The following is a 12136-nucleotide window of genomic DNA, read 5'->3' as shown; positions in this document are numbered from 1 at the left end:
CTTGATGTCAGTAAGTTTTTATTGCCTTTTCCTCCGTGTGTGCACAAGCATCATACTTCATACCTTTTCTGGTTTTTGATGCCAGTGTTTGACTGACTTAGAGTCGGCTACACCCTATAGGAATACTTATGATACGCCTGAGTATACATTTCCCATATTATCCTCGAAATGTACACAGACTCTCTGTTCATTTTGATGATTGCATTTTTTCACTTTTTCAATTTTAGATAGAGTCCCTCAAACACTTTGTCCAGCCTTGAGGTGTCCTTCTTCTTAGTGCTGCCTCTCCAGCACCACAGCGTGGTGAAGAGGGCACTGACAACAATAGTCTGGTAGAACATGTCTGGTAGCTTCTTTCAGATAAAAAACAACCTTATCCTCCTGAGAATTAGAGACGACTCTGACCTGTTTTGTATACTGAGTCTATGTCGGTTGCTAGTCCGGTGTATGATCCAGCTGTAGACCCAGGTCTTATGGTATTTATAGGTCTGAATCACCTCTACACACTCCCTCTTGGCTGCAGGTTGGGCCTGGAAATCCGCTACCGTCTCGGCTTTTGAGCTGATGGTGGTTTGCGCCGCACCTTGATTGGAAGTTGTTCACCAGATCCAGATCCCTTGTTCACTCCTGACACATGCCTTTTTTTTTTCCCAATAGAGCACAACTTTAAAAGTGACATATCTTTCAATTAGCAAACACTTTTGCACCTTCCCATTGTTTAAAAGAGTGCGTACCATGACAATTTTTTTGGTTAGGCAATTCCGACCAATTGTTTTTGTTGCCATATCTTATCTGAGTGCAGGAAAACACAGTAATTAATTCACACACGTGAGCATAAAACCACTTTCAGGCATAAAAACTCAGCAGCCACTGTCGCCTCCACTTCTCTCATCTTTATATGACTATAAAAAGTGAACAACAGCTGAGTTAGCGCTCTGTTTATTTCAGCTTGCAGCCCCTCCACACCTGTCTTGTAACTGATTACCTTCCAGTTGTCCATAATGAGGTAGCAGGGACTGTATAAACATGTTGGACAAAGGGAAATCACTAATATACCAACAACCACCAGAATGGCAGTCTTCGTCGTTTAGAGATTTTGTCATGCAGATTTGTAACTAGTTTAAGTAGCCTAGAATAAAAGAGCTACCTTGAGGAATTAGGTGCATGGTAAGTAGCAGTTGTTCTGAAGTCATTGTGTGGTTTCTCAGCAATGAGATAAGCTTTTATTTTATTTTTTAATCTTAGACCACAGCACCAGTGGTGAGTGAAGAGAAACTCATTTTGAGAGAGGAAGGAGCCTTAAATTGCTCGACAGGACCCACAAACTAGTGCTAGAGACATAAGTCAATCTGTTAACACAAAATAAAGCTCAGCACTCTTTCCACTGAGATGGACTATTTGGAGAGGTTTAATGGGAATCTGGAGCGATCTAGACGGGCAGGAATATTACGTCTGAAAATATTCAAATGTCAGTTGTAACAAGAAACCTTTGTGTGGAGTCGTGGTTTCTTTTTCATTCTGGCCTTACTAGACACTTACTAGAACTGTTAATTGCAGGCTACATCTCAAGAGTACGAAAGCAAAAAGAAGACAGCAAAAGCTAATATTTCTGTTTCAGATTTTTAATAAAATCGTAAAATAAAAACACATAAAAAAATAATCAATGTTATTCATTATACATATCATTTTTTTCAATATGATATGTTACAATGACAAAGATCCACCTAAATCCAGTACATTCCAAAACAAGTTAATGGGTTTGTATTATGTATCTATCTTGTATTGATGCAGCACACACAGATATAGCTCTTAATTACAAAATACATGTATATGTACTACCAGCCATAAGTTTGGACACAGTTTCTCATTCAATTCAGCGAGAAGGTGTGTCCATACTTTTGACTGGTAGTGTATGTCTAGTTATTTTGTTGTTTGCATTTATTCATTTTCCTCCTTTTCTGGTTGGAGCAAGCGGCACAAATGAAGCGCATGCGGAAGTGCAAAAAACTGCAGCACATCAACTCTAGAGGCTCTCGCAAGAAGGGAGCAAATCCCCATAGACCCCCATGTTAAAAAGCCCAACTTTACAGCATTATTTAACATGTATACAGCCTGGTTCAAAAAAAAGTTTTGGTGTCTCAGTAGTTTATTTCACCATTCATGACAACTGTACGGGGAGTCATTTTTTTTTTTAAATTTTGCATAATTAAGGGCGTTCTCACTTGGTGGTAGCCTGAGCTAACAGGAAGGGCCCATGTCCATATTTGGAGTATCTGAGTGTGGGCGGAGTAAAGCTCATCCAACATGGCGACCGCAGGCTCCGCCCACTTCATTTTCAAGGTTCAGAATCCAATGGGTGACATCCCGATGGGTTTGTCCATACAGTCAGTGGGTTGGAGTATTACTATTTAGTTGCACTGTATCCATGAGCTGTCTTGCAAAACTTTAGTCCGATAAAATTCCCATCACCAACAGAATGGCAATGAAGCTTTTCCAAGATGCCAAAAAAGTCTATTCCTCTCCTTTAGTGGATTTCTGTCTTTCTCTCTTCCACAATCGTCTTGCTGTACGTGGAGCCCTCCCTCATCTGGGACAGACCTTGTGTCTCCTGAATAATTTGGCCTCCACTGCTGGTTTGCTCTCCGACCACCAAAACACTCTGAGATCCTGAGAGCATTCCAGACTGTAAAATACCTCCTTGAACTATGGGAGCCTGATTTCCCTTTAGGACTTTAATTGTCCCTACAGGGACTTTGCTGTCAACAACCATCATGGCCTGAGAGCCAGAGACGTTTCCAGTGTGGATCAAGTTGACACCGCTCCTCTGGACCCCAGTGTTGTTTGACAGTATCATGCCAGAGCCTTGGGTTTGACCACCAGACATCACTGTTTGCTCCTGAACCATGACTCCTCGGGAATGTCCAGACTGGGTGTCGTTCACCAGCACCATGCCTTGGAGGTTTGTTGCCGGCGCCTCGGCCAGAAGCACAGTGTTCTGAACCTGTGGCTGGACGACATAATGCATCGGCTGCAGCACAGGGGTGGTGGTGTAGTAGAGAGGTTGCTGCTGCAGTAGGAGCATCTGACTGTGATTTGCCATTCCTGTTTCGACCGTGGTCATTGCTTCTCTCTTGCTGGCTGTGCTTCCCTTCACAATTTGAGAATGCTCCGTTGTCTCCCTGACCACAGTCTGCTCTGCTTTGGAAATGGATGACTGCAGCTGGGGTGTAGAGGACTGCTGTTGGACAGTCTGCAAACTTGATACCGACATCTTGGCAGTGGTTTCCGAGTGACTGGGAAGAGGAGTCAACACTTTTTTGTCTTCAATTTGGGTCGTCTGGCCTCCACATACCTCAGCCAGCGTCTTGAACTTGAGTCCGAGGTCATTGAGGAACTGCAGGTCATTGTCAGTCTCCAGAAGGCTGCAGCAGCCCACTGAACCAGCAGGAGAGCCATGGCCTTCATATGCATAGTTGACAGCATGATCCTCCACTGCAGAATTATCGATTGCATGGGCAAGCTGTTGTTGAATAATTAAAAATGTCATTACAAGTCTTTAGAAACATCAGGGGTGTTACTTTACTTATGTTAACATGAAACATTTAGCTACGATTACCAGCTCTTTAAAATACACCTTTATAAATTCTTATACCAGTCAGCTGATTCCTCACCTTACTGTTGTAGTACCGCTCCAGGACGTGATCTGACAGTGCCATATCACGGTAAATTCCTCCACCTGCTGCTGATTCTGTCCCCTCAAATCCAGTGATTAATTCACTTTGAAGCCCCGTGTTCATCCCCCACATCCCGTCTTGGTAGCAACCAGAAACGTGGTCAGTGGTGTCCATATTCATCCAGTTCATCCCATTCATCGCACTCATTTGAGTAATAGTCTCAAATCCTTTTCCACCTGCCATTGCCGTATTTGAAACCATGCCTGTACACACCGGCACACTGAGTAGTGGCACCTCCTATATAGACAGAGCATCCAAATGTTAGAACAGAATCAGCATTTTTTTTTCTCATGAGGTCAAATATCATCATCTCAACAATCACCAACCACTATGTGTGCCAACATTTCTCCCCGGGTCTCACCGTGTTCTCTCCCTGGTGCTCGGTGTTGTAGTTAATGAGGTGTGACTTGGTTTCAGAAGGTATATCAGCAAACAAGTCTGAAAATTTTGTGGCATTCCCACACTGGCAGAGAAGCACTAACAGAGGAATGACTGTAAAACAAAAGCATGCAATGTATTAAAATACTTTATAGATCATATAGATAATCCATGCATTCTAATCTTAGTGTAATGCAGTCTCTTTTTGTCAAAATAGTAGTAGATTGCATGTTGCACCACATTACAGGCATCACCAAATTATAAGTCACATGAACCATCATCAGAATGAGCATCACACTTACGGAGTAAGAGCAACAAGCCCAATATCAGTAGTCCAATGCCTCCTGGTCCTAGTCCAATTTGTTTTGCATCGGCACCTTTTACTTTACACATTCCTTCAGTCTCACAAGTACAAACTTGGACCGTCACTTTCTGAGGTTCTGGACAGGCCTTGCCCTGCATGTCCTTCACCAAAAACTCCACCGTGTAGAGACCAGGAAAAATGAGCTCCTCGGTCAACAGGAGAGCTGCAGAGTCTGCCAGAACCAAGACAAACATTATGAATGCAGAAAAATGAAGAACTCAAGGTCAACAACTTATCTAGGATGTCAAAAATAGAAAATATTCTTACCATTGAGATGCTGCACTTGCCATTTTCCGTCAGTGCCTTCTTCGACAATAGAAAAGTGGAAGGGAGGTCCATGAGGGTGCACGTCCTCATCATGGGCACTCACAATAATAGATTTGTCCGTGGCGCACATAGTCTGCATGTTACTGGTCAGGACTGGGCAGTTGTCGTTTAAGTCTTCCACCTGGATGGCCACGGTGCCTGTGGCCGTTTTAGCCGGCATGTCTGTGATGGAAAAACAGAAATAGAGCATTTGGTTTTGTCCTTTGCTTAGCTTTCTTTCTTCAGAGAGAAGTTCAGGCACAAGCAGTAAATGGCTTTGACTTTCATACTGTTTGATAATAAATCTATTAGCAAAGTAAATACTTGAATTTCATTACATTTAGAGCTCTGACATGTAAAACATTTGAAACTGGAGCAGATACGCAATGGAGAAGTTTACCTTCAGTAATGCAGAGTATCTTGGCGTAATATGTCCCATTGATCAGGGCTGGAGATTCTCTGTCAGGGATCTTGTTCAGTTTGATCTCAGCTGTCACCGGATCAACAGTTATCCAGTTGTCAGAGTCTAAGCCCTTGGCATACCTGTACAAGAAATCAGATGCATCAGTTAACAGAAATCAATTTATATTGTGATTATAGTAATATATTAATATTGCGAAATGAACCATGCATTGTAGTTTTGCCTGTAGAGACTTTGTATGTGTTTGTGTGTACTCACCTGACATTCTCAGCTAGTTTCCCAGTGTCTCCATCTATTGCAGGGTAGCGGGCAATAATGCTGTTAATGCTGGTAGAGCTGGATCCCTCTGAGAGGGGAATAGCTTTAATGCTGGGATCGAAACGTGGCCCCTCAGGCTGGTTCTTTACACTGATTTTGATGGGATAGGTTTTGAATGCCCCACCACTGCCTGCACTTGCACCACTGAATATGCCTCCACCACCACCACTCCCCCCAGCGAATGCAGCCTTGTTCCTCACAGATAACCCTAGTTCAAGGTTCTTTACATCCTCATAATCCACAGCCTGTGAAATTGGAGAAAGACAACAAGTTTTAGCACTTACTCAGTAAAGACTCAGTGAAGAATGAATACAAACGTTCTATTTTATCTGCATTTACTATCATCTACTGTATGCATCCTGATGATTTTAGATGATAAACTTAAGCACATGTTTACAAGGTTATAGTAAACCTCTTCCACTATGGTGTAGGGTATGTAATGTAACATTTTTGTACGTTTTTTTTTTTTTTTTTTTTTTTTACCTTGTCAAGCATTAGGATGCCCTCATTGGTGTTAGGGTCTGTTCTAATGCTGAAGTAACCCGCTTCATTGCCTTTGACAATATCAAACACAGCTTGCCAGTTGTCCGTGTCCACCACGTCCAGGTCCTCTGCTTTGATCCTCATCACCTCCACGCCATATGTATTCTCCTCAATCATTCCACTGTACTACAGGGCAAATCACAAGATCAACGGTAAGTTATGCAATTTTATTTTAATGACACGTTTGTTCACTTCAGTGTCTGATCTGTGACAACATTCCTGTGTATGTAACACTAAAACCACTTTCATCGCAACAGTAGCTTTCTTTTTGCAGTGTCAAATTTGTCACTGTTCTCTCTGTGCATTGGTTTGTTGGAAACCTTGTTCATAGTGGTCTATAAAAATTCTTTGGGCGAGGCAATCCATTATGTCTTCTAGGCATGACACACAATGGATAAACATTTTTTTTTAAATTATATTTCAAGCTTTTCAAAACACACAAAAATTACCTCTTCTTTTTCCAGAGTGGGAGGATTGTCATTCACATCGCCGACTTTAATGGTAACGGTACCAGTGGCGCTGTTTCCCCCTGGCCGGCCATTTAAATCTTGAGCTCTGACCGTCAGAATGTACTGGTCTGTTTTCTGAAATTTGAAGACATTATAATTAAGAAATCCTGAATAAAAGGTTGTGTCCTGGAGGTAGAGACTTGACTTCGTTTCAGTGAAATTTCTTCAGCCATTGGAAGAGGAAGGCATATTATCAAGTTATACATTGTACACAAGCCAAAATTCAGAAAGAGGACATTAGTTGCTCTGTCAGGGTGCGCCTCACTGCAGTGGAAGACTATTCACATGATGCTGAGTTTGCAGGCTCCCACCTCACAAGCAGTCAACATATAATTTGTTGTGTGAAATGAGCAAGAGCTGGGGAGTGATCTAATCTAGATTTAAGGGCGTTTGAGTTCTCGTTAACTTCTGAGTTGAACAGTTTACAACAGTTAAGGAGCCATGCGCTAGTGTGTTTATAGATGACTGTGAAGCAGAAACCTTATAGTAGGACGAGTCCGGAAAAAATTCGCTGATAGTTGGGCTATGAATGCCCATAAAATTTTGGTCGAAGTGCAAAGTACAACTGTCACGAGACTTTGATGAGTTCATTTGGCTTCAGTTGGTCTACAAATCATGCAGTCTGTGATCCCCCATCAGGTGCAGCTGTTAAGTGTGTGATCCCCAGTATTTCAGTCATCACACCAAAATCTGCTGCTGTTAGTGTTAGTGTGTACCCCTTTTCAGAATCTGTGAAAGACTGTGGAAGTTGTGCAGTGTGACCCCGGCTATAACTAGGGTTTGAGGAGCCACTGTGATTGAGCTTAGGAACTACTCTGCAGATTATGGGCTAGCTAGGTGCTGCAACCTCACGCTTTCCAACGTGCAGATGCACCTCGATGTTATGAGTGCCAGAGCCACAAAGTCACACACATAGTATCATCTGACAATATTTTGTATCTACTGGTATAGTTCATACCTCTCTATCCAGAAAAGGACGTTTGACATAAATCTTCCCGTCGCTGTTCACGTAGAACATGTCATCAGGTGGACTCTGATTTATGATGGAATAAAAAATCTTGGAGTTGTCATTCCCAGGTTCATCAGCATCCGTTGCCTCGATCTGCATAACTAAAGTATCTGTAAAACAGCATTTTTATAGCCACATTATTACAAAAGTTGGTGTTGCAAGATTCACTGTGGTTGAACACAGCTATGTTAACATGTCCTCTAGAGGAGGTGCTAGCTGCTGTGCATCTTATAATGCAATACCAGTATTTGAATTCACAAAGTTTACAAAGCTGCACTGCATCAACATTTGGAATAGTTCATGTTCATATTTTAGGCTGAGAGAAAGCATTTTGCCTTCTCTCAGTTAGTTAGCCATAATATACAGCACTAGGGGGTCTTGAACATTTTTCAGCCCACAGATACTCGAACTGATGGAGAGATTAAGTAGTAGGGACCCCTTTACATTTGTGGGGGGAAATTAAAAAAAAAATAAAATAAATAATAATAAAAATAAAAAAAAATATATATATATATATGTATAATCAACCAAAGATTTTGTAACCCCTTGCAGTACCTTTGCAGACCCCCTAAGGGTCACGGACCCCCTGTTGAAGACCTATTCTCTAAATTATGCATTCCTTGGTCATTGCTAGTTGAGTGTATACAGTATATGACCTTTCTGTTAAGCAGCTTATTACCAATAAATTGCCATTGGTACACACTGACCTCTAGGACTGAGCTCAGGCACTTGTCCAGGAAGCTGTTTTAGATTGAAGACTGGAGGATTGTCATTCTGATCTTCAACTTTGATTCGTAGGTCAATGTTCTTCTCAGCCAGCTCGCCATTTAAGTACCTAGCAACACCTGACAGCTGAAACAGCGGGATATAAAAACTTGTTATTATCTTTATCATTTGTCAAATTATAAAAGCTGTGACAAAAATCAGTGAAACATATTTTAATCTTAACAATGAAAGGCAATTATTGGATATTATAAAAGGGATATAGTAAAACCTGCCGAATCTCTCAGTGGGGGATATCGTTGTTAAGATGGTTAATAGTTAATAGCAGAAACAAGAGACAGTGTCATATTTCATTGAGCCATTGGTCTTTTATGTTGAACTCTGGTGCAATTCTAACAGCACCCACTGGATGGATGGTATTTTTAACCTGTCACTGAAATCAAATATGTTCCTGACTAGTTCAGAAAAATCACTTTCTTTGGCTCTGCGTGGCCTCATCACCTCAAATTAGTAATCAACCCCGATAATCACTCACATTGTACATATCAATTTGTTCCCTGTCCAAGACTCTGTTCACACGAACGTTTCCAGTTCGTGGATCAACTGAAAACACGTTGAAGGGTTCCTGGTTGACACCACGACCTTCCAGGGAGTAGACAACATTATTCCCGTTGTCAAGATCTGATCGAATCTGAAAAAAATGGGAAGCAAAAGACTTGATTATTCCTCCATAAAAGCAAGAGTTGAACTGATGTTTGTTTTATTATAAGATGAGAACAGTTTAACGGTAGCCGCCCATTAGCTACCAAATATTTTCAAGTCAAATTATTATATCCTTCACGTTAAATGAGAGGTTTGTACTACAGGGGTAGTGTGTAGAGTTAAATTAAATTAGGCAGCAGTGACTTACCCTGGCAATAAATTCCTTTTGGGTGTAGTCCACATTTTCCATCAGAGGCTTTGGAGGGAGAACCCATTCTCTTCTTTTTCTCACCAGTTTCTCTCCAGAGTCGGCCCTCAGACCAGCAACAACCTGGAGCTGTGACACAACACATGTAATGAGCCCACGTTGAATCATCACATCAACAGAAAGTGAGCAGCAAATACAGTAAATCGCAAAAACAATACACACACACATACACACACACGGTATTTCTGTTTTATATCTTCTTTGTTTTACTAAGATTTCATGCACACGGCAGCATGCACAACAAGGACACAACGCAGCCAATATGTGCCACTATGAAGTATGGGTGGGCATACACACACCCTCGCGTTAAAGCTACAGAGTGAAACTTTAGTCTGTCCCTCCTGGGAGTCGGGGTGGTCACAAAAAAACAGTGTGCGATAACATGCAGAGCTTAATCGAGCTATGCTCAAAATTCAACTTTCTGACTACAGCCCTTGTCCCAGTTTACATGAAGCGGAGAGAATCAAATAACTGACGGAACCATGTTTTCCTCCGCCCCACTAGGTGGCGATATCTTTTAATCTCCTACGTAATGTATGCGCTACGTATGGTGCAGGTGCGCTATCCCTCAGACTGTTGTTCTACCAGCTCTGTTGACCATCTTCTTCTGCGATCGGCTTTCTTCAATGTTTTTGTTTCGGGATCACACGCCAACGCGGCGGTTGTGGAACATGCACACACACGTTATCTGATTTTAGTCCGATTAAGGCGTATACATGTCGGAGAAAAACGAATTCCAATGCATTATTTGGGTGTCTCAACTGGATACATCAAAGATAAAAATTAAAAATTTTAGTCCGAGTAATGTGTTTACATGCACTTACGTTGCCTAACTAAAGTCCGATTAAGGCAATAATTCGTTTTTTCACATGCATGTAAAAACGCACAGTGTCGACTCGTGCCTACAGTCGCCGATTCCTTCTTCTTTCAAGTTTCTCCAAGAGACAAAACCACAGAAAATGTGTCATTGATTGGCTTTATGACCACTTTACAGCAAATACCCACAGTAAGGAGAATTACTTATATGTAAAAGCCCTGAACTACACTAGTTGCGAAAACTAATTCCGCTTTCTGTATGACTACGTCGCTGTTAGTCTTCTGTCCATCACCACATAAAGCCCATTCAGATGATTTGATTGGACTGCTGGTCTTTGCCACAACAAAATCAGTCCCCAACATGTCACCATCATCGTGACGGTAATACACAAATAATTAAATGAAACTGTTGGCAATTGGAAAACTGACCAAAACTGTACCTGGCGCTAACCAGTAAGACAGACACATCGAAAAAAAAATATATATTACAAACTGCCACAAAAATTGGAGGCTTTGTTTTAAGAACAGAAACTTCTAGCCACATATTAAATTCAACAATGAATCTGTGTTTTCACTGTCTGTACATTTTATTGCAAACTTCATTGGTTATGACTGCAACTTACGATTAGCCACAACATTAAAACCAACCGACAGGAGAATTAAATAACATTGACCATCTTGTGACAATTCAATGGTGTGCTGGAAAACTGAGGCCTCTCTCCTCAACCCATAGCACCCAAAGACCTCCAATAACAACATCCTGTTCCCAGACACCACAGGAAGGTCCATGTCCATTTTCTGATGAGTCACAACATTTTGGAGGCACAAGGGAGACCTGCATAATATTATGAAGGTGGTCATAATGTTATGATCGGCTGATCGGTGTATACTTGTATACTTGTGCGTGGGGGCAAGGACATTGTTTTGTTACCATGGCAATCAACAAACTCCAACAACTGGCTTCAAGGCAGATGTTCTGAGTTTCTCTATAATGAGTCAGACAGTCGGAACTAGTTTAGCTACACTTACAATGAAGGTGTGGCTATTGTGTGTTTTTTGTACTGGTTCAATTCATACGTGACAAATGACAAGGACATTCCCCATTATGTACTGTTGTCTGTACAATTTGTGCTGCTGAGTCAAACGCGTGCTTGAAAAACACAACAGGCTAACAAATGGATGCCGATGTGGTAATGATGATAGTAATAATTAATAACTGGCATTTTCCATGTTGTTGTTTTTTGGTTTTTTTTTTGTTTTGTTTTTTTTGGTTATTTTCATTCTGGCATTCCCATGGCATGTAACGCACTTCCGTCTCCCGTGATGAACACATCAGCCCAAACCTAAACGAGCTCACCAAAGATACGTGGGGTAAAATGAGACGGTTGCGAGCTGGGAAACGGCGTCAAGTGTCTACAGCACCATTTACATGGCATTCGGGTACTTATTTGCCAGTGTCAACATAAAACACCGTATCATGATGCAAGTGCGTAAACACAACCAAAACTATTGTTGAAACCCAAGAATCTTCAATTTCAGATATTTTGGAAGTAGCTCTCTGAAAAGAGATATAATTGCTTGGTAAGAAAGAAAAAAGAAAAGAAAAAAGGGCGCACGGTTGCTTCTGCTTTCAGGTAAATACAAGAACCCGCACATAACTCGTAGTATTGTCTGCACGTATGTCCATAACAAAAATGAACACTGTAACAGAGATAAAGTAGAAGGAAACTAATCTGCATGGGAGATATTCAGGTTTCCATATGACGTCCCGGAAGCTCTGAACAAGAAGAAGTCCGCGAGGTAAATTCACAGTTATTCCCGCTATTAGAAAATAGACATCTGAAACACAAAATTGAAACTGCACAAAACTTCCCTAGGACTCACCACGAGTAGTAATACGACCACGGACGACGAAGCCCGAATCATGACTGGAGAAATGTCTCGCATCCGGATAGAGTGAAGTACGTCCTGGTGTCCACTGAAGACAGTTTAAGACTAACCTGAGTTGGAGGGGGGAGGCTTATTAAAGTCTGGCGCACAGGCGC

The 12136-nt window shown here is 41.6% G+C and overlaps 1 protein-coding gene across 1 annotated transcript; it reads right to left on the bottom strand.

The window, feature by feature from the left end:
- Positions 1–2249: 2249 nt before the first annotated feature.
- dsg2.1 (desmoglein 2, tandem duplicate 1) lies at positions 2250–12136 on the bottom strand. Its single transcript, XM_047588132.1, has 14 exons — positions 11976–12136; positions 9216–9344; positions 8841–8996; positions 8290–8434; positions 7532–7692; positions 6514–6648; positions 6005–6190; positions 5462–5766; positions 5183–5325; positions 4744–4965; positions 4415–4648; positions 4096–4226; positions 3672–3971; positions 2250–3520 (listed from the first exon to the last, which is right to left on the bottom strand). The coding sequence occupies exons 1-14, from the start codon at positions 12036–12038 to the stop codon at positions 2525–2527; spliced, it is 3306 nt and encodes a 1101-aa protein (XP_047444088.1). The 5' UTR covers positions 12039–12136; the 3' UTR covers positions 2250–2524.

The sequence above is a fragment of the Mugil cephalus genome, chromosome 6 (assembly GCF_022458985.1).
Source record: "Mugil cephalus isolate CIBA_MC_2020 chromosome 6, CIBA_Mcephalus_1.1, whole genome shotgun sequence".
Taxonomy (NCBI): domain Eukaryota; kingdom Metazoa; phylum Chordata; class Actinopteri; order Mugiliformes; family Mugilidae; genus Mugil; species Mugil cephalus.
This window is presented reverse-complemented; position numbering and strand designations above follow the sequence as displayed.